Here is a 22,207-nt window from a genome sequence, read left to right as displayed (position 1 = left end):
GGCTGTGGTGGGCATGTCAGCTGCCAATAATGGCCGGCAGCCATGTCAACCTGTCAGATTCAAAATAACAGACATGATGGCAGTTTCACCACTGACGCACACAAAGAATAATTTTATATTGTTTGTGTTTATACAGCTACAACACAAACTGTAATAAATACAGTGAAGGACAATATATCAAATAAAGAGGAGAGCAACATGATTTTGCCAGTACACAGATATGATTTGTAAATAATATATGTGAGAAGATACAGAACCGAGATAATTTACGTAACTGAAATTTCGCAAATCTTATGTAACTTTTATAATATTTGTGGTACAAAAGAGATCAAGCTCTCTAATTGCAGAGTTCAATGATGCTCATTGATTGAGTTACATTTTGTAACAAAATTAAGCTGTAAGAAACATACAAATCAGCAAGGCGGCCTGCATTGGCAGACATTGTTACACACCACATCCAACATTTAGTTCGTAAGATTTATACTTTTCATTATATTTTTGATTAATTGTTTATAAGTTTGCATAGTTTTGCCCATAACTTATATAAACTTTCATAGTTATCATTATTCTGATCACTTCAGTGGAAAGAGGAGGAAATATCCAATAGTAAGGTGGTGCCATATCCATATTTATTACAAGAATTGGTGGCACAGAGATTACGCACTGATTTTTAGCACCACAACAAAACTTTATATTTGTTTAAATACCAGGCAAAGCACTGCACATAAAATTAAGTGTAAGGTATTGGTTTTGATGATAATTTCAGCATGCAGTTAATGGTGCAGTTGGGTTTTGGATATCATTTATCTATAAAAAGTTGTGAATCAGGCTGGTGAAAATACAAAGTCCTTTAGTGACATACATGCTGGTCCACCCGCGTGTGAAGTTGATTTGGACTATGAGTTTGTGCACTGAGTCTGGACTTTTACTCAGGGACTTTGAATATTTTCTGCCACTAATCGACACTTAGGTTAATACATTGTGTCAGTTAGACTTATTTATATATGAGTTACTGTTAAATTTTAGCTGTGAACGCTGCCTGTGTTTTCTAACTATTTTTGTTTATTAATTTTATATAGTGTGTTCACTAACCACTATATTGGGGGCTGAAGCTATTTTCAAATCACTTAATCACACAGTTGTTTTCACCAACCTGTGAATTAATGTGTCTATATTAATGATGATAAACTTTTATTAGTTAAATTATAAACTGTAGTAGTTGGGGTACGTTATTTAACATTGAGTGCATGTGCGTTCAGCCTGGTAATTATTTGTCTGTCTGATTAATACATCACAGGCAAATGTATTAGTTTATTTTATTTTAAAAGTTCGCAGTAATTAGTTGTCTTTCTATGGTGCTATGGGAGCTGGGGATACCACCAAAGCTAATAATTCTCATGAAAATGACCCTAAGCAAAACCAGCTGCAAAATAAAAGTTAATGGCAAATATTCCAATAATTTTCCAGTCTTTCAAAAACTTAAGCAAGGGAATTGTGTGTCACCGACATTATTTAACTTGGTCCTGTAGGCTTTCGTGTGAAAACGGCCAAGCAAAACAGATGGTTTATTTAACTTGGTCCTGTAGGCTTTCATGTGAAAACGGCCAAGCAAAACAGATGGTACTGTTTTCAGCAGGACAACTGAGGAGATGGCATTTGCAGATGACATAGCCATGCTTGAAAGAAACAAAATATTTGATGGAAAAGTATGTAGTTTTAGAATGTGAAGTAGCTGCACATGGGTTTGCTGTAACTAAAGAAAAAAGCATATGCTCAATACCTGAAACAAAACAAGGTGGAGAGGTATTAAGCAGTTTGGAGGATTCGACAGAGTGAATCAATATTGGGAGGAATGGTTACGGTAGGTAATATGATACCAACAGAGATAAAGGTAAGAATAGCTGCATGTATCGGGTGCTATTACAGCTTCTTTAACTCGTTGCATTCCTTCCACATTTCAAGACACATGAAGATGACAGTTTACTAACAATTATAAAATCAGTTGTTACGTATGGGGTCGAAATGTGGCCAATGACAACTGGTCAGAAAAGCCTTGAATACAAGAGACCACAATGTACTGTACAAGATATATGGTGAGGTGTATGAAAATGGTGCTTGGAGAATTAGGACCAATTCAGAACTGTATGAACTCTATAAAAATCCCCAAGTCACCGTAGATGTAAAGGCACAAGGGTTACAGTGGTTAGGGAATTTGCAGAGAATGGAAGAACAGCGAGTGCTGAAGAAAGAACTGATGGCAAAACCAGATGGTAGCTGCTCAGCAGGGAGACCAGGATTGTGATGGCTAGTGTGTGATATAGAGACAGCTCTGAGAAAGTTAGTGTGTATGGAACTGGAGAAGGCTGGTGAAGTCAAGAGAGGATTGGAAGAGACAGGTCGTCAACAAGGCCTGGGCCCTTCATGGGCTGTAGCATCGGAAAAGAAGAAGAAGATTCATGTATTAATAGCCTTCTCAGCAATATGGCAAAATTTGCAGACTACCATTATACTGATAGAATATTCTTTGTTACAACAACGGAGTAAAATTGTATTCTGTTGTTCAGTTTTATAACATAGTTTATTGGCAGCATTAGAAAGCCTGGTGATGTAGTTTGCTGTCCCACTACCCACTCAGAAAGTAGCCTTTCTTTAGTTTTGAAAGGGTGAAATTTGCAATTAAGCCATTGGTGTTGAATTATAATTTTCCGTATTTATGTTTGACAGTGAAATTGTAGTCATTTTGTTTTAAAGGCCAGCATATTAGGCAACTTTTTTTGTGTAATAAATAGTATAATGAACCATGGACCTTGCCGTTGGTGGGGAGGCCTGCATACCTCAGCGATACAGATGGCCATACCGTACGTGCCACAACAACAGAGGGGTATCTGTTGAGAGGCCAGGCAAATGTGTGGTTCCAAGAGGGGCAGCAGCCTTTTCAGTAGCTGCAGGGGCAACAGTGTGGACGATTGAGTGAACTAGCCTTGTAACGTCAACCAAAATGGCTTTGCTGTGCTGGTAATGCGAACAGCTGAAAGCAAGGGAAAACTGCAGCCGTAATTTTTCTCGAGGGCATGCAGCTCGATCTCCGGTGGGGACTGCTCTGGAGGACATCATTATCAGGAGAAACAAAACTGGCATTCTATGGATCGGAGCATGGAATGTCAGATCCCTTAAATGGTGCAGGTAGGTTAGAAAATTTAAAAAGGAAAATGGAAAGGTTAAAGTTATAGTGTGCATTAGTGACGTTCAGTGGCTGGGGGAGCAGGACATCTGGTCAGCTGAATACAGGATTATCAATACAAATGGGTAGAGCATGTAACTAACAAGGAGGTACTGAACAGAACTGGGAAGAAGAGGAATTTGTGGCAATACTTGACTAGAAGAAGGGGTCAATTGGTAGGACACATTCTGAGGCATCAAAGAATAATTAGTTTAGTACTGGACGGAAGTGAGGAGAGTAAAAATCATAGAAGTAGAGTAAGAGATCAATACAGTTAGCGGATTCAGAAGGATGTAGGTTCCAGTAGTTATTCAGAGATGAAGATACATTCACAGGATTGAGTAGCATGGAGAGTTGCCTCAAACCAGTCTTTGGACTGAAGACCACGACAACAACGTAATAAAGACATAACTGCCATGTCAATTCAGAATGATACTTAACAACAGTGAAATTTGATACTATATAAGTAATTTGTGGTGCCAGAAACTCCCTTTTGGTTGTACTGTAAATAAGCTCTGCTTGTTTTAACTTCCATGAAATGTAGCCTATTGGCCTATGGGGTCACCCTAGGCTCAGTTAATACACACGACCATCATAATTCCTAGCACTGCTAGATAAACTGAATGATTTCACAAACTCTTGTTAAACTAATACTGGCAACTACGTTAGAACCTCCTTTTAACTTTGACACCCCTTTTTCACAATTGGGTTCCACATAAAACTTATGCCCTTTTTTAACTTTTAATTAGGGGTGTAGAAATCTTCACATGATGAGGATTGAATCACAGATCATAGTACAAAAGCCCTCGAAGCAACTGTAATTATTTTGCACAACTAGGGGCAGGGAATTCACGAACATCGCCCGTTGAGGGTGGAATGGCCATACTTCTTTGCCTGTGATTATACATCCTAAATAATTTAAAAGTTGATTGCACAAACCTACACTTTTCCAGTTTTAAACTTAAGTTAGTACTTTGTAATTGATCTGTCATTTTCCATTTGTTCTACATGTTTGGACATAGAGTGAGAGAAAATTTTGGCACCATCCAGATCGTACTGTGTCTACCCTCCTGCATGGCTATCAATCTGGTTTGCAAAGAGCACACTCATTTGAGCCTCAGTATCTGCTAATAGCTTGACCTGTCCAACCATACCTGTAGAGAAGCTTTTACCACATTCACTAATCCCAAAATTCACAAGGTTTTTGCCTCATTGGCTCTCAAGTGCCCAGTGACTAGCCTGGTCAAGAAGGTAACGTCCAGTCTCTGCTCTAAATAAACAGTATGGTTGTGATGACTTGGTTGTGTCATGCCATAAACTGACGGGCATCTTGTTGCAGCACCACTAAATAAACAGCATCTGGTAAAGTTCATGGAATAGAACACTGAGTTTCCATGCCTATGCTGGGATCTATTCTGTTAATGAGTCTATCTTCTGCTTGTGCTTCTGCCCCGTCAAGGAGAGCCACATTTTGAGTACTTTTGTTGCCCAGGACATAGGTTGGCACAAGTACTTCATAATTTTCTGAAGTTTTTTCCTTTGAGAGAGGACAACTTGCCGCATTCAAAACTGATGCTCCTATGGTTGGTACATTCTAAACCCTTGGTCAATATTTCAAGCCTCTTCAGTTAACAAAAATTCTGCCAAGTCAAACTATGCAGTGGCATCCACTATGAGCTTTAGTCATGTGATGTTCAGCTGAAATTCATAACTCCATACAAATATCTTGCTATTTCATGAATGTTCTAAAGGAAAACAACATTCTCGGTCACTGTTTAGGTGGGAATAAAATTACTAAGTGAAATGTAGAGCCATATTTATAAATACTGCTACCTGAATTTATGGTTGGAACATTTATAGCTAAATCTGCAGGATACTGAAGTACACATTAGGTATGGTCAGATTTTCCCAGGACACCTGCAACCACTCCCACAGCTTTTTGTATTCTACTTGAAATGGTTCTAGCTCCTTTGATGATGACCTCGATACTCCCTCACAATTCAGTATTCATCAATTGGAGCTTTTGTGCCTCAGTTTGGAAAGACTAATAGGCCCCCTTCACTGTTGTTAATGTCACTTTTCAGCTGCTAACATGTGATGCACCACTTTTAACTCTATGGTACTTGTTACTCAAAGTACAGCAGCAAACAAACATTGACATGCAACATAAAAACTGAAGCTAAACACTAGTACAGACAGAACATTCCCGTTTGGCTGGTGTGTTCTCGTGTGTGTTTGCAATCATTGAAACCTACACTTTGAAAGACCTTTTTATCTCCACCGTCAAGCGAGTGTACCCCCCTTCAAACACACTTCCGACCATATGTCTATGTAACCTTTTTAGCTCATTATCCTCTCAGCAATAGTTTCCTGCAGTTTGTTCCTATTTAGAAAAAACATTGAGTAAGTGAAAAATACCAAGTCATACCATTGTTCAGAATGCTTTTTAAATTGTAGGTCCTCTTTTAATTGCGTGGATACTTTGGTTCACATGCCAGAGGTAAGGACATACCACATGCAAAAGAACTGTGTTCAATAAGATGCTGTGGTGTTCAAACTAACCTTCAGGTTCAGAGAAGCTTCAGCTCCTCTTTTCAGTAATACTATACATGTTAGTGAAAAAAAATTAATATGCTTATGGGTACATTTGCAACTCTTGATGTGCTTCTGTGTTAAATTTGAGGAAAAATTAAGAAATATTAACAATGGTAATATGCATTGAATAAAAGGAAGTTTTATTTCAGCTTATTTTTTAAGTACAAATTTGTATTTTAAATGAATGGTACATGAGGTCGTTGGAATGTTCCTTCATTAAACATCTTCTCCCATTCGTGTCCAAGTGGGTACTCATAAGATTCTGCCGATTTAGCTTTCATCTTTGTACTGTAACCTGGAGCCTGTTAAAGATACAGCACATAATTAAAATTAAAATATAAATTAACTGATACAGTATCTATAACTAAGCAGTGTGCAAACAACTAATTTCTTATAAAGTGCAGCTGAAGTCTTTTCAGTAGCTTCCAAGGATGTCTGACCATTGCTTTATGTGGTACACTTCAGAGTTTTGACCAGTTCTCATAAGTTAATCTGCTTGCCACAGCAGTAATTAGGTTTAATACTTCCCTGACTCTTCTGTTTTACAATAGCACCACTAACAGTGTACCTGAGTATTTGTAGTTCCTGAGGAATGTCTCTGATAGACTGGCAAAAGTCCCTACAACCATGCATCATTCAACTTGATCAGGTTTCTCTAGTGACTGATTTGAGACAAATATCAATAGTTGTATTTGTACTTATACACCATCAGATGTATATTGTGACTCAGTGCAGAGTGCATTCAGCAGGATGTCCAGAAACTCCTTACATAGTGTATGGGAGGCAGGTGCTGTACAGCAATGGTAAATGAGGGAATTTATTGTAAAGACAACTGCATAGCTCAAATATCACGGTGGGGTGTGTCCTTGATCTTACTGCTACATAAGAATGTTATTTACACTACTGGCCATTGAAATTGCTACACTAAGAAGAAATGCAGATGATAAACGGGTATTCATTGGACAAATATATTATACGAGAACTGACATGTGGTTACATTTTCACGCAATTTTGGTGCATAGATCCTGAGAAATCAGTACCCAGAACAACCACCTCTGGCCGTAACAACGGCCTTGATACACCTGGGCATTGAGTCAAACAGAGCTTGGTTGACGTGTACAGGTACAGCTGCCCATGCAGCTTCTCACAATACCACAGTTCATCAAGGGTAGTGACTGGCGTATTGTGACAAGCCAGTTGATCGGTCACCATTGACCAGACGTTTTCAGTTGATGAGGGATCTGGAGAATGTGCAGGCCAGGGCAGCAGTCGAACATTTTCTGTGTCCAGGAAGGCCCGTACAAGACCTGCAACATGCGGTCGTGCATTATCCTGCTGAAATGTAGGGTTTTGCAGGTATCAAATGAAGGGTAGAGCCACGGGTCGTAACACATCTGAAATGTAATGTCCACTGTTCAAAGTGCCGTCAATGCGAACAAGAGGTGACCAAGACGAGTAACCAATGGCACCCCATACCATCACACCGGGTGATACGCCAGTATGGCGATGACGAATACATGCTTCCAATGTGCGTTCACCACGATGTCGCCAAACACAGATGCAACCATCACGATGCTGTAAACAGAACCTGGATTCGCCCGAAAAAATGACGTTTTGCCATTCGTGCACCCAGGTTTGTCGTTGAGTACATCATCGCAGGCACTCATGTCTGTGATGCAGCATCAAGGGTAACTGCAGCCATGGTCTCCGAGCTGATAGTCCATGCTGTTACAAATGTCGTCGAACTGTTTGTGCAGATGGTTGTTGTCTTGCTAATGTCCCCATCTGTTGACTCAGGGATCGAGACATGGCTGCATGATCCGTTACAGCCATGCAGACAAGATGCCTGTCATCTCGACTGCTAGTGATACGAGGCCTTTGGGATCCAGCACGGCGTTCCGTATTACCCTCCTGAACCCACCGATCCCATATTCTGCTAACAGTCATTGGATCTTGACTATCGCGAGCAGCAATGTCGCGATACGATAAACGACAATCGCAATAGGCTCCAATCTGACCTTTATCGAAGTCAGAAACGTGATGGTACGCATTTCTCCTCCTTACACGAGGTATCAGAACAATGTTTCACCAGGCAACACCAGTCAACTGCTGTTTGTGTATGAGAAATTGGCTGGAAACTTTCCTCATGTCAGCACGTTGTAGGTGTCGCCACCAGCGCCAACCTTGCTTGACTGCTCTGAAAATCTAATCATTTGCATATCACAGCATTTTCTTCCTGTCAGTTAAATATCGCATCTGTAGCACGTCATCTTCGTGGTATAGCAATTTTAATGGCCAGTAGTGTATATGTCATTGAAATTAAATAATTTCACAATCAAGACTGTTTTTGTTTTCAAACTATGTTATTTATTTAGCTGGGTGCTCAATGAATTTCTGAAATGGTTGGAAATTTTTGTGTTACCCTGGATTAACAAAGCAAAATAGGAAACATCATGATAAAGTTTCAAAGACTGACAAGCCTGACAGGAATTGTACTTAAACAACTTGCTGATTCTGTCATGAAACTGGGGCTACAACCAATTAATGCGTAGGAGTTTTCATTTACAGGCCAATAACTGCTTAAAACAAATTGTACATCATTGGAGAAAATCAGCAGAAACCTTTCAGGTAAAAGGTTACTATAAAATGTTATGTAAATACCAATAAAAAAAATAATATACATATACTATTAAGGTCCAAACAATATGTGTCAGTCTTTGTGGAGTTAAAGAAAGCCTACAGTTCAATAGCCTGTGCTGTCCTGTTAAACAACCTCAAAGAATTTGGAGTTTACATTAAACTGCTGGCATTAATTAGTCACCCTGACAGATACAAACTCCAAGATAAAGTTCCTATGACCTCTCTCAGATTGCTTTGAGATCAAAATAGGTGTCAGGAAAGGTGATGCTTCTTAACTGTGTTCTTGAAAAAATCATCAAGACGTGATCAAAATTGATGGAAACCACCTATAACCTGATGAGAATGGGAACTAAATCCAAGGTAATCTTTCTAGATGTCTAGCTTTTGCTGCTGTAGAAATGGCTAGGATTCAAACTGAAATATTAAGAAAACGCCAAACAAACTGACTTTCGGATATCATTTGAAAGAACGGAAGTAATGACTAACATAAAAGCTGCGTCCCTACACCTCTGGACGAGTTATGGAGATGTCAGCAGAGTAGAAAAACTGAAGTACCTGGATGAGATCATTCTGAGAAAAAAAAAATTGACATGGAAGCAGTTAAGGCATAAATATGCAAACTTGAAATAGATTTCCAAAAGTCTTGCATGATCTACAAGAAAAAATGCCTTTCATAAAACCTAAATACATCATTATGAAATGGTTCTGAAGTCATTAGCTATGTATGTAGCCAAAACCCTATCCGTAAATGCAAATAAAGGCCATCCTTGAAGAACCAGACAAAAAAAAAAGAACGCAGAATTTTTAGGGCAATTGTTGGATCCAATTACATAAATATCATCCACAAGTCTGTGGCAAAGGCAAGAAAGTATACACAATCTACAAAAGAAGTGCACAATTTTACAATTATATAGAGTGGATGGGCAGGAACAAGTTGACCAAGATCATCTTACTCTTTCTTTCTGCAAACCTCAAAAACAGAATGCCCTGGTTTAGTAATCCCAAAGACGACCTCCAACTTGTAGCAATCAAACCTGAAGATACCTTTGACAAGAATCTCTTCATCAAGAAAACTGTGATGAATGGGCTACACTAAGATACAGAACCAAAAAGAAGATGCCGTGTCCCCTTGGACGGAGGAGTGTAAGCAAGCTCGTTGACACACAATTAAGGGCATTTGGGCTGAATTAAAAGTTCACTGCCAAATGCAACAAGATTTAATTTGGTCTTAGACGGTCCCAGCAAAATATCAATATAAAGACAAACTGGAGGGCTGTCTCAAAGCTTGCTAAAAGCCATGGATTGATAATATCGCCAACTGCCTCTGTCATTTTTGTGTTATTTATGGTGTATTTTGCTTTTTCAATTGTTTTACAAATAATTAATATCTTCATTTACGTCATTTCTCATCTGATGACAGTTTTATATCCTGAAGTAAGAGCAATGCTACACAGGGAAGCCATGTGTATACTTGTGATTCTCTTAAGTTACTTCTATTGCAATTTAGGTTTTCATCTGTATTTCATTGTGATGGATTTCTGTGTCAGTGAATACTTACAGTAGGTGCAATGTAGTGAGCATGTTTAACATTGGTTGGGTTTTCAAAATGCTCGTGCTGCTGATCGACATACTCAATTACTCGGTTCTCCTTCGTTGTCGAAAGACAGATGTAATCAAATATCTGGAGATGTTGCACCATCTCACAGAGTCCAACACCACCAGCATGAGGGCAAACTGGAACTGTAATAAAGAAAAAAATAATTAATCCTTCCTTCATTTCTATGAATATAATTGAAAACACCAGCTTTTGAAAATATAGAGCTATCATACAAAGTTTTTGTGACTTTCTTCAGAGTCACATGTATATGGGGGAGGGGGGGGGGGGGGGGGTCGTCTGCCTGCCTGCCTGCCCGCCCGCCCGCTTAATGTTATGAATGTTATGATTTGGAGGTCAATGGTAGGTCAGTGGTGACTTATCGTTTCATCCAAATCCTCCTTCAGAACAGACATTAAATAAACTAAAGTGAACATACTTTTTATGTTTTAATCTTTCTGTCCAAAAGGGGAATGTGAGTTTGAATGCTTAATAGTCATCACCACTTTTTGCGTGTGTATCCATCACTTGAATCTTCAACGTAGAAGGGAGTGCAGGTCTATCATGTGAATCATTATTTTTGTCTGATCCACAATTATTGTAACAATTATTTTGAGTACTGCAAAGTACATGGAATTATTTTATTTAACAATTTAAAATAGCCCTCAATGTGATCCCTCAGGTTTTCTCTGTGCAAATGATTAATAGTGTGTTTCCAGGTGTTCTGCTGAGCTGTTGGTTCCATTTTATGCACAATATTTTGATGACTGCCCTAGCCATCTTCTTCAGGTATGATGAGTTTTGCTGTTTTGTGTGTTCACTGCCTGGACTCCAACCATTTCTGGGACAGCATAATTAAGAAGTCTATCAAAATGAAGGTGTCAGAAAACCTGAAGAACATGGAAGGCACTTGGAGGCTAGCACTCAGTTTATTAAAATATTGTCAGTCATAATGTCCACCAGAGTTGGAAGAAGGTGAGAGAATTACTTTTACATGTGTGGTGTCTTTTTTTTTCGGGACATGTGGTGTCTGTTCTTTCGGGCATGTCTGAAAGAACAAACACCATGCAGTCATGATTCCATGGACGTATATATATGGTACATGATGAAAGAGAGATACCAACATCAGCTGCATGATGGCATTGATATAATTCAGTGGTGACAAGTAAAAATTCATGCTGGACTGGGACTCAACCTAACCTGGATTTCCTGCTTAAGGCAGGCAGTCTCCTACTTGCTTCAGTTATCCAAGCATGATTCTTGTCCAACCCAAATTCCCAGCTTGCCGCACATTGATTTCGTACCTCCTCTGGTCCATTTTCCTTATTGCTTGCAGTATCTCATACGATTCTTGCAAGAAAATGGCCTAAATATTACTATTATATGTGTGGTGTCTGTTCTTCTGGACATGTCCAAAAGATAGTCAGATAGCTGAAGCGATTAACACGACCCCTCACTTAAAGCAGGAAATCCAGGATTGAGTCCCAGTCTGGCACAAATTTTCACTAGTTGCCATTGAATTATTTCAGCGCTCTTATGCAGCTGATATTGGGTTTCTCTTTCATTGTGTCGAGGGAATTTGATTTTCACCAATGCCAGTGCTGTCTGTGAAAAACCAAGGGGCATAGTGGGCATCAGAAATAAAACTCAGTTATAAATAGCAGAGTGGGTCCAACAATAGTTCACAATCTAGTTTGAATCCAGGTAACACATACACACAACAGCATAGCTTGCAGTGCCTGAAGTAGAAAGCTGGATCAGTAGATATTGTGCATAAAATGAAAACAACAACTCAGCAAAACTGCGAAAGGCTATCAAGCCCTCGACAGGCGAATAATTGTCTTTAAACTGTAATACATAACTTTATTTCTAAGAGCATGTGTTATGCAACAATATATGACATAACTAGACATGATGTAGGAATAAGTATAAGAACTACAAAAAAAAGTAAGAAATTATATACATTACTTAATAAGAAAAAGTTACCAACCACTGACGATGTCTATAAAATACACATTGGACCATGAATGAATGAATAAATAAATAAATCAAAAAGGAAAAAAAATGATGTAGGCATGTCTCATTCTGCATAAATCTTGGGCACATTACAAGGACTTAAGTAATGATTACACAACAATTCAGGGGAACTTATATTTTGTAAGCTTTGTTTGAGGCAGCTGAAAATCAAATGATCAAAGAATGCAATTGGCAGCATTTGTGTACACTGTTGCCCAACTTATTGGATAGCTCAATAACAGATTCACGAAAATCCATACTGAACAAAGTGCGATACTTTTGCTTATGTGTATATTGATTACAATATGTGCCAACAATTCTGATAACTGATTCAGATGTGTGTTGTGTGTGTTTCCAATTTGCATTGTTCAGAAATGTAAGAATGCTGATGTTTATAAAGGACTGAATGAGATCATCTCTGCAAATTCATCACCCAAAGTAATCACTAGTTGTGACAGCTCATTTTACAGCTGCAACCTTTCAATTTGCTTTTGGTCTACAGCAGAAATATCCTTAGAAGGTGTAGATGATCCAGATAATAATAATAATAATAATAATAATAATAAGAGGGAGAAGAAGAAGAAGGAGAGGAATTTAGGGCATATGCATGTTCTCATGTTTGTTTGTACTTTTATACACTGATCATGACGCTATTATTACAGTGAAGTACTGCATGAGGAGATAAGAACTATCAACTCCATTCTCAAAAATTTCAAACACACAACTGTATGCTATGTTCACTACTGAACAATGAAATTATTATTGACAGGTGTTAGAATTTAGAAATAAACTACTATCAGCATTAGTGCTTATGATTTCATTCTTTAGGAGTTGGGACACACAAGAAGTACTTTCTGAAATCTGAACAGGACTGTTAGTTTATGACAGTTTTGTACAGGAAGTGCAATGAAATGGAACAATTAAACGTGTTGGAAACTGTGTGTGGCATCTCCCCTGAATATGAGAATTACTGTAACAAGGCACATGTTCCTCACAATGCAAAATATCTTCATACAAACAGCACAATCTTTGAAATTATAGCACCTCCACAAAATAAAAAAAAATGTGGTTTAATAGAACTTCAATACACAAAACTGTATCACTTTTATGAAACCCTGTAATTGTCTCCCATTGTGATGCATAAGTTTGAAATTTGGCTCAAGGTGGCTACAAACTTCCTCTTTAATGGTGCAAAAACATGGCGCCCTGTGACTTCAACCTCGGGCTCAGTGACACTTCAAACGGCAAGGTGTCAACACAGGTGAAAAATAGGCCACAGCTCAGAAGTTCATTAGACATCCTTAAAGTGGGGTTGAATTGACCAGGATGTGGTTGCAGTGTTGAACAATGTGAACAACATTGTCCTGATGCTCCCTGTACTGTGAACTGTAGGTTTCACCTGAGAAATGTGTGGGAATCAGTGTCCTGAGGGAAGGGGTCATTTCAAATGTTCAGATGTGTGTGAATTCCTAAGGGACCAAACTGCGAAGGTCATCGGTCCCTGGACTTACACACTGCTTAAATTAACTTAGACTAACTTATGCTAAGAACAACACACACACCCAAGTGAGGGAGGACTCGAACCTCTGACGGGGCGGAGCCGCACAGATCGTGGCAAGATGCCTCAGACCGCGTGGCCAGGGTCGTTTCAGTGCCACCTTTTATGCCAGCTCCTGAAGGCGTTTCGTGTTGATTCTGAGAGGCTATGTGTCTCAAATATTTTCATCGGCTTCACATAAGAAAACTGGGTGATTCCAAAGCTGGGTGTTGCAGTTCTGACTGCCTCCACAGAAACGTCAAAGGAAGGGGTAAAATGTGTATAAGAGAGTGTGTTACGACCTTCCCATCATTTGACACATCCATGATTGGGCAGAATTGTGGTGAAATTTGATGCCAATGTCACGTCATTCAGCCACTTTACATCTCGTATGAACTTTGCATGTGTCGACACCTTGCTGTTTGAAGCGCTGCCAAACCAGGGGATGATGATGTAGAGTGCCATACTTTTGCACTATTACAGAGGGGTAGGCTGTAGGCACCTTTGAGCTAAATTGCAAATTTATGCATTACAACGGGAGACAATAACGAGGTTTCAAAAAATTGATACTTCCTTTTTGTTGTGCACTGTATCGACATGTCTTTTATGAACTTATTGATACGTGAGTACTCCATGAAGTCTTTAAAAAGCTTTACAGTTTGGATATGGTAGCGTAAGCCACTGAAATAATTTTAGCAGAAAATTTTTGTGTATCTTCTGTATCATTTCAAGCTTATTAGAATGACATGGAGAGCATGGAGAGCTGCATCAAACCAGTCTCAGGACTGAAGACCACAACAACAACAACAACAACAACAACAACAACATAGAATGACACCAATTCAAATTGATTTCCGTGTCCATTTTTCAACAGTGATAAATTTTTGATGAAAATATTCCACAAGGGTTAAGAGATGAATTATACTTTATAGGAATTTTGTGATGTGGGGTTGTCATGGTTGCACAGCTTATTTTCTAGGCTCAGAAAATGTATATGGCGATTTTATAGTGTAATTTGAGTAGATACTTTATATAGTGTAATTTGAGGTAGCTACTTGGAAGACAAATATTACACTCCACCACACTTTTTTTAAATAGTTTGTGTTTCATTAAACTTATATTTTCATACAACCTAGCACCTTTCAGTTAATTGTGCAGTTTTCTAAGTAGTACTCAAAAACAAATCTCAGACCTACAACGTGGCACGCACTGATAAGAGTAAACTTAAGGTCCAGTACTCTCTTTTGGAAAAAATCAAATAGGGTTTCCAGTTCTCTGTCTACAATTAGCAGATATATATTTCTGTTTTGTATGATTCCAGAAGCAGAATCAAAGAGGGTGTTAAGGAGTGAGACAACTGGGAGAGGAGGGAATAGTATGAGTGGGCCAAAGAGGAAGTAGAGATTTTCCCTGGAATATAATCGTATTTAAATGATTTGGCACTCCTGTTTTTTATATTTTGTTTTACTTATTTATTTATTTACTTATTTTTTTACTTTAGCATTGCTATATTTCCTTTCTTCAAATAGATAATGTCATCTTACCAAGAGATGCAATCAAATGTCATATCCTTTCTTATCAGTAATTGTTCATTGCAAGTTTACAATGTTTCTTGTAATATAACAGACTGATAGAACAAAAGTGACTGGATAGTAATGATGAAGTGATGTCACCCTGTTGTTCCTTTCCGTATCCAGTAAGGAAAGACTAGGTTGCTTGTGGCAACACAATAGCAACTTCCAAGATGTAAATGGTATGGAAATTGGTTGTGAGGTACATTCCTTAATCCAAAGTCATGTGTGTACCATTTCAGTGCTACAGAAAATTGTTCAGAACTTCAGGTTATAAAATCACTGATTGGACCACAGCAACCTCGAAATACATGACTTTGCCAGAGTAGCTAGTAATAACACAGCTAGCTACAAGCTATCTGGTAAACAATTACATATTGAAGAGAAGTGGTGGCCCCGTTGACTCTGTCACAGTAAAAACTTGCTTTTTGATCACACGATACTTTCAGTTGATGGCCTAGCACCACATCCGCAAAGTATGAACTTGACTATGTATTACAAATAAATAGGTGAGATATCTGCTCATGGCCCAAAATCTCCTTTGAAAAATGCAATGGAGCTGTGAACAGCAATGTAAGTGGCATACCTCAATGTTTATGCACACATGGTCCATCAGTTAGTTTATGTCATGTAGATTGCTGCTCTTCATAATGGCAGATATCCTAAGCATTATGAATGTTCTAGTACTGCAGCATAATAAATGCAAAATTATTTTTACATCTGACTAAGAGTTCATAATACAGGTTGCATTTTAGAAAGAGCCAATAGAATTCAGCTTTAAACATACCTCCCAATTTGTAAGCCATTAGGTAAACAGACAATATCTCATTGACACCACCAATGCGGCATGAATCAATCTGACAATATTGCATTCCACCAGCCTGCAGAAATTACTTGAACATTACGCGGTTGCAGCACATCTCTCCAGTTGCCACACCAATCCCAAGTGGTTTCAGTGCCTATTTTGTTTAAAAATGCACAGAAAAACAATAAATTATTTTGACATCAAATTTATTTTGTTTCCAGTAATTCCATTTCCTAAAATATTTAATTATAGTTACTGGGGATTTGCTGTACCTTGGCTATTGCAGCATGTCCAAGAACATCATCAGGGGGAGCAGGCTCCTCGATCCAAAGTGGCTTGAACTCGGCCAGTGCCTTCATCCACTCAATAGCTTGCTGTACGTCCCAATTCTGATTGGCATCTACCATCTTCAAAAAAAGGATGCCAATCAGTAATGTATGTTATAATATAACTCAGTATTTACAAAGTCAACTTTTACCTACACAAAAATATGTGCAAATTGGGACCAGGATGTAAGAAACATAATATTACTTTTAAAAAATCATGAACTTTCAGAACTGCACATTTCTTATTGGAAATGTAAAGAGGAATGACTAGGGAAAAAACAAATACTAACATAGTTTCACTCAGCTGAGAATCAAACCCGGCCCCCTGCAGTTGGCATTCAGCTACACTCACCCCGTAGCTACCAAGGCGGACTTCCCGGTGACTGACTGATGTGTGCTACACAGAAACATAACAGCACAGGAAATTTATCTAGTGTTTGAACAAGCTACCACTTTTTTACTCTCACTCACTCTCTCTCTCTCTCTCTCTCTCTCTCTCTCTGTCTCTCTCTCTCCCCCCCCACCCCCCCACCCTGCGCGCGTGCCCCCCCCCCCCCCCCCCACACACACACACTTGTGTGATTTATAGAGGGTGATAACTGGGAAAGTGTAGAATGAGTGGGGAATGGAACATTAGTTACGGGCACTCTATTATATTTCATTTACATATCATTATTGGATAATGGATAATCCATTCAGCTGTTTTACTGATGTTATTTGATTCATATAATCAATCAATTTAAAAATTATACAGTTTTATCTTCAGACGTCCTTGTGACAGTCCAACTCATCCAAAACACTCAAATAAAAAAGTGATCCAAAACATTGGCATACTGAAAATCAATAGTGCTACTGTAAGCATAAAATATGCCAGTTCTTGTGTACATACAATGTGAAGCTACTGGGGCTGTGATGCACAGCATTTTCAGCCACTGAGCATCTGGGTTTGGGGAAAAGTAGTGTTCCACAACAGCAGCAGCAACGCTATGGGGTATGTTGACATGCAGGAACATAAGGCCAGCATGTAGTCTAACGATAATAGGACAGGAACCATGGAAATGCATGAATTAAGTGGTCAATGTCTTGAATGAGATTTTCACTCTGCACATTATGTGAAACCTGAAGCCAATGTCTGCCATCTTAACTAGCCCAAAACATTACGTTTATGGCGCCAATGAAATTGACACCAACATCGATATGCATTCATCTTTGGACTCTAAGCATTATCTTTGGCTGTTCCGTCATGTTCAGTTCGGTTCTTTGTGATCCTTGTATGTGTTAAGGTTAATAAATGAACTATTGCTAAATGGGTGCAATTAAGGTACTGCACTATAAAAGGTTATTATATTTTTTCAATAACTTTACAAATATATCGTTCAGGAGAGTAAACGGAGGTCTTGGCATGAGTTCCTGAACTCCATCAATAGGTCCACATCCTCAAGCAAAGTATGGGAAGCCATTAGGAGGATCTCAAGGCGATACTCTCGACCTCCACTAGCCGCTATACGTGAGCGGGGGTGTCTCCTAACATCTCCGAGAGACATCGCTCGGGCATTGGCAGAATCTTTTCAAACTATTACGGCTGATTCTAGCCAGGACCCAGAATTTCTGCGCTATCGGGGTACACAGGAGAGGGCTGGTTTTGATTTCCGTTCACAGAGCACTGAGGAATACAACCAGCCTTTCTCTTTGTGGGAGTTGGACTCTGCACTGTCCATATCTCGGGATACCGCACCTGGTCCAGACCTGATATCGTATAGCATGCTGCAGCAGTTGGATCTGCGGTCAAAGGAAGTCCTCCTTCACCTTTTTAATGAAATTTGGAAGACAGGCGACTTTCCTAGTTCGTGGAAAGAATCGATTTTAATTCCCCTTTTAAAACCAGGGAAGGATCGGACTGAACCCAGTAGCTACCGTAGCATTAGTCTCACGAGCTGCGTCGGAAAGACATTTGAGCGTATGGTCAATAGGCGCCTGGTGTGGGTTCTCGAATCTAGATCCTTACTTACCCGCTGCCAGTGTGGATTCAGGAGGTATCATTCCACCCTAGATAACCTGATCCTACTCGAAACAGCGATACAAGATGCTTTCCTGCGTAAGCAACACCTTATCGGGGTTTTCTTCGACCTGGAGAAGGCGTACGATACTACCTGGAGGCATACCATTTTGCGGCAGCTTTATGAGTGGGGTTTCCGTGGGCGTTTACCCACACTCATCCGATCCTTTCTGTCAGACAGGTGTTTTATGTATAAGGTTGGGAATGTCCTGTCTGACCGTTTTAAGCAGGAGAACGGTGTCCCTCAAGGAAGTGTCCTCAGTGTGACAGCTTTCGCAATTGCCATCAATAGTATTGCGTCCACAGTGCGCCGGCCCGTGCAGTGCTCCTTGTTTGTGGACGATTTCTCCATTTTCTGTGCGTCTTCCTCCGTCACAGCTGCTACACGCCAATTACAGCTGACGCTCGTGCGATTGGAGAAGTGGTCTAAGACCACGGGCTTTAAATTCTCTTTGGAGAAGACCATTTGTGTAGATTTTAACCATTCCCGTTCTCTTTTTAATCTGCCTGTTTTAAAACTAGGAGACACTGTTCTCCCCTTTCTGGAAAAAGTGAAATATCTCGGACTTATTTTTGATGAGAAGCTCACATGGTTGCCACACTTAAAGGATCTAAAGGTCCGCTGTTTCAAGGCTTTAAATGTCCTTAGATGCGTCAGTCATAGATCCTGGGGCGCTGACAGGGCACGTCTGCTCCAACTTTATAAGGCCTTTGTGCGACCTCGACTGGAATACGGATGTCAAGCTTATGGCTCTGCAAGACCTTCCTACCTCAAAATGTTGGATGTGATTCACCATGAGGGTATTAGGCTTTCAACGGGGGCTTATCGCACGAGTCCGGTTGCTAGTCTGTGTGTCGAGGCGGGAGAGCCTCCGCTGTCCATTCGGCGTCTTCTCCTCGTGGTATGGCACGCGTACAGGACCAAGTCCACTCCTCTTTCATTGGCGTCCGACACTTTTTCCCAGCCGGCACTGGCACGTCTCTTCCGCCACCGTCCAGCGGCAACAAAGCCGTTTGGCATCCGTGCAAAGGAGAGTCTCGAGTCGGTACACCTGGAGGGCATTAAGGTCCTCCACCAGGGATGGAGTAGGGGATCTCCCTGGCGACTACAAAGGCCAAGATTACTTCTTGATCTGGCTGCTTACAGGAAGTATTGTACCCCGGACCACCTTTTTAAAATTAAACTTACTGAGATTTTAGAACGCCATTCCGATTTTATTCCTGTTTACACGGATGGTTCTAAACAGGGGGATTTTATGGGCTGCTCTGCTGTGTTTCCCGATACTGTCCATCGGATAGGGCTCCCAGAGCAGTTCTCAGTTTACTATGCAGAACTGTTTGCCATTCTGCAACCATTAGAGCATATGCGCCGACATCGTGGCACGAAATTCATCATCTGCTCCGATTCCCAAAGTGCTCTACACACTCTTCAACAAATGTACCCAGCAGATCGGATGGTGCAAGAGGTGCAGGACGCACTCCTGCTCTTGCAACAGCAGGGTAAGGATGTGATTTTCTGCTGGGTTCCAGGGCACATAGGGATTCCTGGGAATGAACTTGCAGATGCGGCTGCCAAGGAGGCTTGCTCCATCCCACCTCCTGCTCGCTGTTCCGTCCCCCTGCAGGCCATTATGTCTTTCGTGACTCAGAAGGTCATGCCTTGGTGGGAGGCTCAGTGGCTGGACGTGAGGGATAATAAGTTGCGAGCAGTGAAGGATTCTGTCCGACCGTGGCTCACCTCCTTCCGACAACGACGCGCTGAGGAAGTAGCCCTTACACGGCTTAGAATAGGACATTGTCCTTTGACACATGGTTTTCTGTTACGTCGTGAGGAGCCACCAACGTGTCAGCCATGTGGGGCACAGTTGTCGATACGGCATATTTTAACTGAGTGTGTTTTATATGCAGGTTTGAGGGAAGATTTCAGTTTCCCACCAGACCTCCCCTCTCTTTTAACTAATAATGAGGTGAGTGTCACTAGAGTTTTACGTTTTTGTGTGATGTCTGGCCTTCTTCCCAAAATATTGGGATTGAAGTCTTAATGTGCTGTCCAGTGGTTTGGTCACCCATTATTTGTAAGTGGTCACTCAGCCACCGTTACTTATTTTTCCCTGTTTGTACTGCTATTTTATTTTTAGTTTTATCTCCCTGTTTTGATGTGCTGTGTCCAATCTTGCAATTTGAACACTACCACTTCTCTCACGATTCGGCTCTGAATTGAACTTTTGGGAACGGGCGCTGATAACCTCGCTGTTGTGCGCCCTAAAACACTAATCATCATCATCATCATCATTTACAAATATTTTATGTTGGAACATAAAAATTATCACCAGTAAAAATATTTCATTTAAGCAGTCCAAGCTGCAATGAATGATAATGAGTTGTAATATGGGCGGTTTTTAATACTAGATCTTTTCTGCCTTTCAACTTATGAATTTGAGCTTCCCATGTCCAAAGGGTTATTTCAAAACAAAAGTTAATATTTTAGCTAGTGATCTGTTAACCCCCCCCCCCCCCCCCTCCACTTTTTTCCCAATAAGTATGCTTACATTTTTATAGTACTATTCATTATGTCCGTAACAGACTAAACTAATACTTATACAAACCTTAAGTCTGAGACATCACCACCTCTTTCCTCCAGTACTTCCTTCCCAATTCTTACCATGTCTTCTATTGCAAAAATAAAGGAAAAAATTCACTTAATCCAGTGCTTTTTTCGGATAACATCTTTTGAGTGTTAAACCTTTGTGGATGATCACTATTTGCTACATTCTAGGAGCTGGAAATAACTTGCAAGAAGTCTTTTTTCTTATGACTATTGCTACAAATAATTTTAGTTACTGTATTCAAGAATGGAAAATTCAGAATGGAATAACAATAATGAAATACACTAGTATCAGTGACCATGATGTGGTTGTGGCAACAATGATTACCAAAGTACAAAAGACAACTAAAACAAGCAAAGAGATACATATGTTCAGCAAACTAGATAACAAATCAGTAGTGTCATATCTCAGTGAGGAACTTGAAACTTTTAGTACAGGGTAGGAGCTTGAAGAGGAACCACGGCTTGTGCTTAAAAGCATAGCTGACCATGCACTGGATATATATGTACCCAGTAGAACAGTTCATAATGGAAGAGAATCTCCATGGTATACAGTCACCGTAAAGAAACTACTGAAGAAACAGAGATTACTGCACAACAGGTGTAAAAAAAAAGTGTATGGCTGTAGAGCGAGATGCTGAATGAAACATATTTGGCTCTCATGGGAGAAATTCGACTCTGAAATTGTCTTTGGGCTGTTCCGCCATGTTTAGTTGTTTGTGAGCCTTGCCTGTGTTTAGGTGAATAAAGGAACTACTGCTGAATGGGGGTTGTTTGGTGTAACTAACCCGAGCATCTCCCCTCACTGGTGACCCCGAGTTGTAAAGTGTTCCGTTTTCGCCGTTTTACTGTATCCGCGTCGGTTATTTTCACGTGTATTAAATCGACACAGCATTCGAACAATGACTTCAGCCCAGTGCCTAATGCCGGATTTTGTGATCGACATGCATCGTGTTGCGGGCGATGTACACCTGCCAGGACTGCAACACGATGCCTCTCACTCGACGATTCCACTGATTTGGACGGACGTTTTCGGGCCTGCAACAATAACAGAGGTTAGGAGTGTGCATGACTCCGGCTATCAAATGCCTTTGTTCCCGCCACATGTGCCTTCCCTCATCAGCTGTGCAGTTACCTATTACGGGTCTCTGTGCCATGCGGGACCAATGCCGATTTCTGCAAATGCTTCGTCGGACAACCTACTACCGCCAGGACAACGATTTACCACGCCGCAATCCGTGC

At 40.2% G+C, this 22,207-nt stretch overlaps 2 protein-coding genes across 6 annotated transcripts in view; one reads left to right on the top strand and one right to left on the bottom strand.

The window, feature by feature from the left end:
- The window catches only part of LOC126474983 (adenosine 5'-monophosphoramidase HINT3-like), a 232,490-nt gene that overhangs the window by 183,180 nt on the left and 27,103 nt on the right, over positions 1 to 22,207 (top strand). The gene's annotated exons all lie outside the window — the stretch shown is intronic.
- LOC126474982 (mitochondrial enolase superfamily member 1-like) overlaps positions 5,935 to 22,207 on the bottom strand; it is a 141,966-nt gene continuing 125,693 nt past the window's right edge. The window contains exons 10-11 of one of the 2 annotated variants that reach the window (XM_050102520.1): positions 10,014 to 10,195; positions 5,935 to 6,117 (exon numbers count right to left, since the gene is read on the bottom strand). In XM_050102520.1, coding sequence (XP_049958477.1) covers positions 5,992 to 6,117; positions 10,014 to 10,195 — 308 coding nt within the window. In that variant the 3' untranslated portion in view covers positions 5,935 to 5,991. The remainder of the gene's footprint in view (positions 6,118 to 10,013; positions 10,196 to 22,207) is intronic. The other variant, XM_050102519.1, reaches the window with a different exon arrangement.

Source organism: Schistocerca serialis, chromosome 4, assembly GCF_023864345.2.
Source record: "Schistocerca serialis cubense isolate TAMUIC-IGC-003099 chromosome 4, iqSchSeri2.2, whole genome shotgun sequence".
Taxonomy (NCBI): domain Eukaryota; kingdom Metazoa; phylum Arthropoda; class Insecta; order Orthoptera; family Acrididae; genus Schistocerca; species Schistocerca serialis.
The sequence above is the reverse complement of the archived record's forward strand: the minus strand, read 5'-3'. Positions and strand labels throughout refer to the sequence as shown.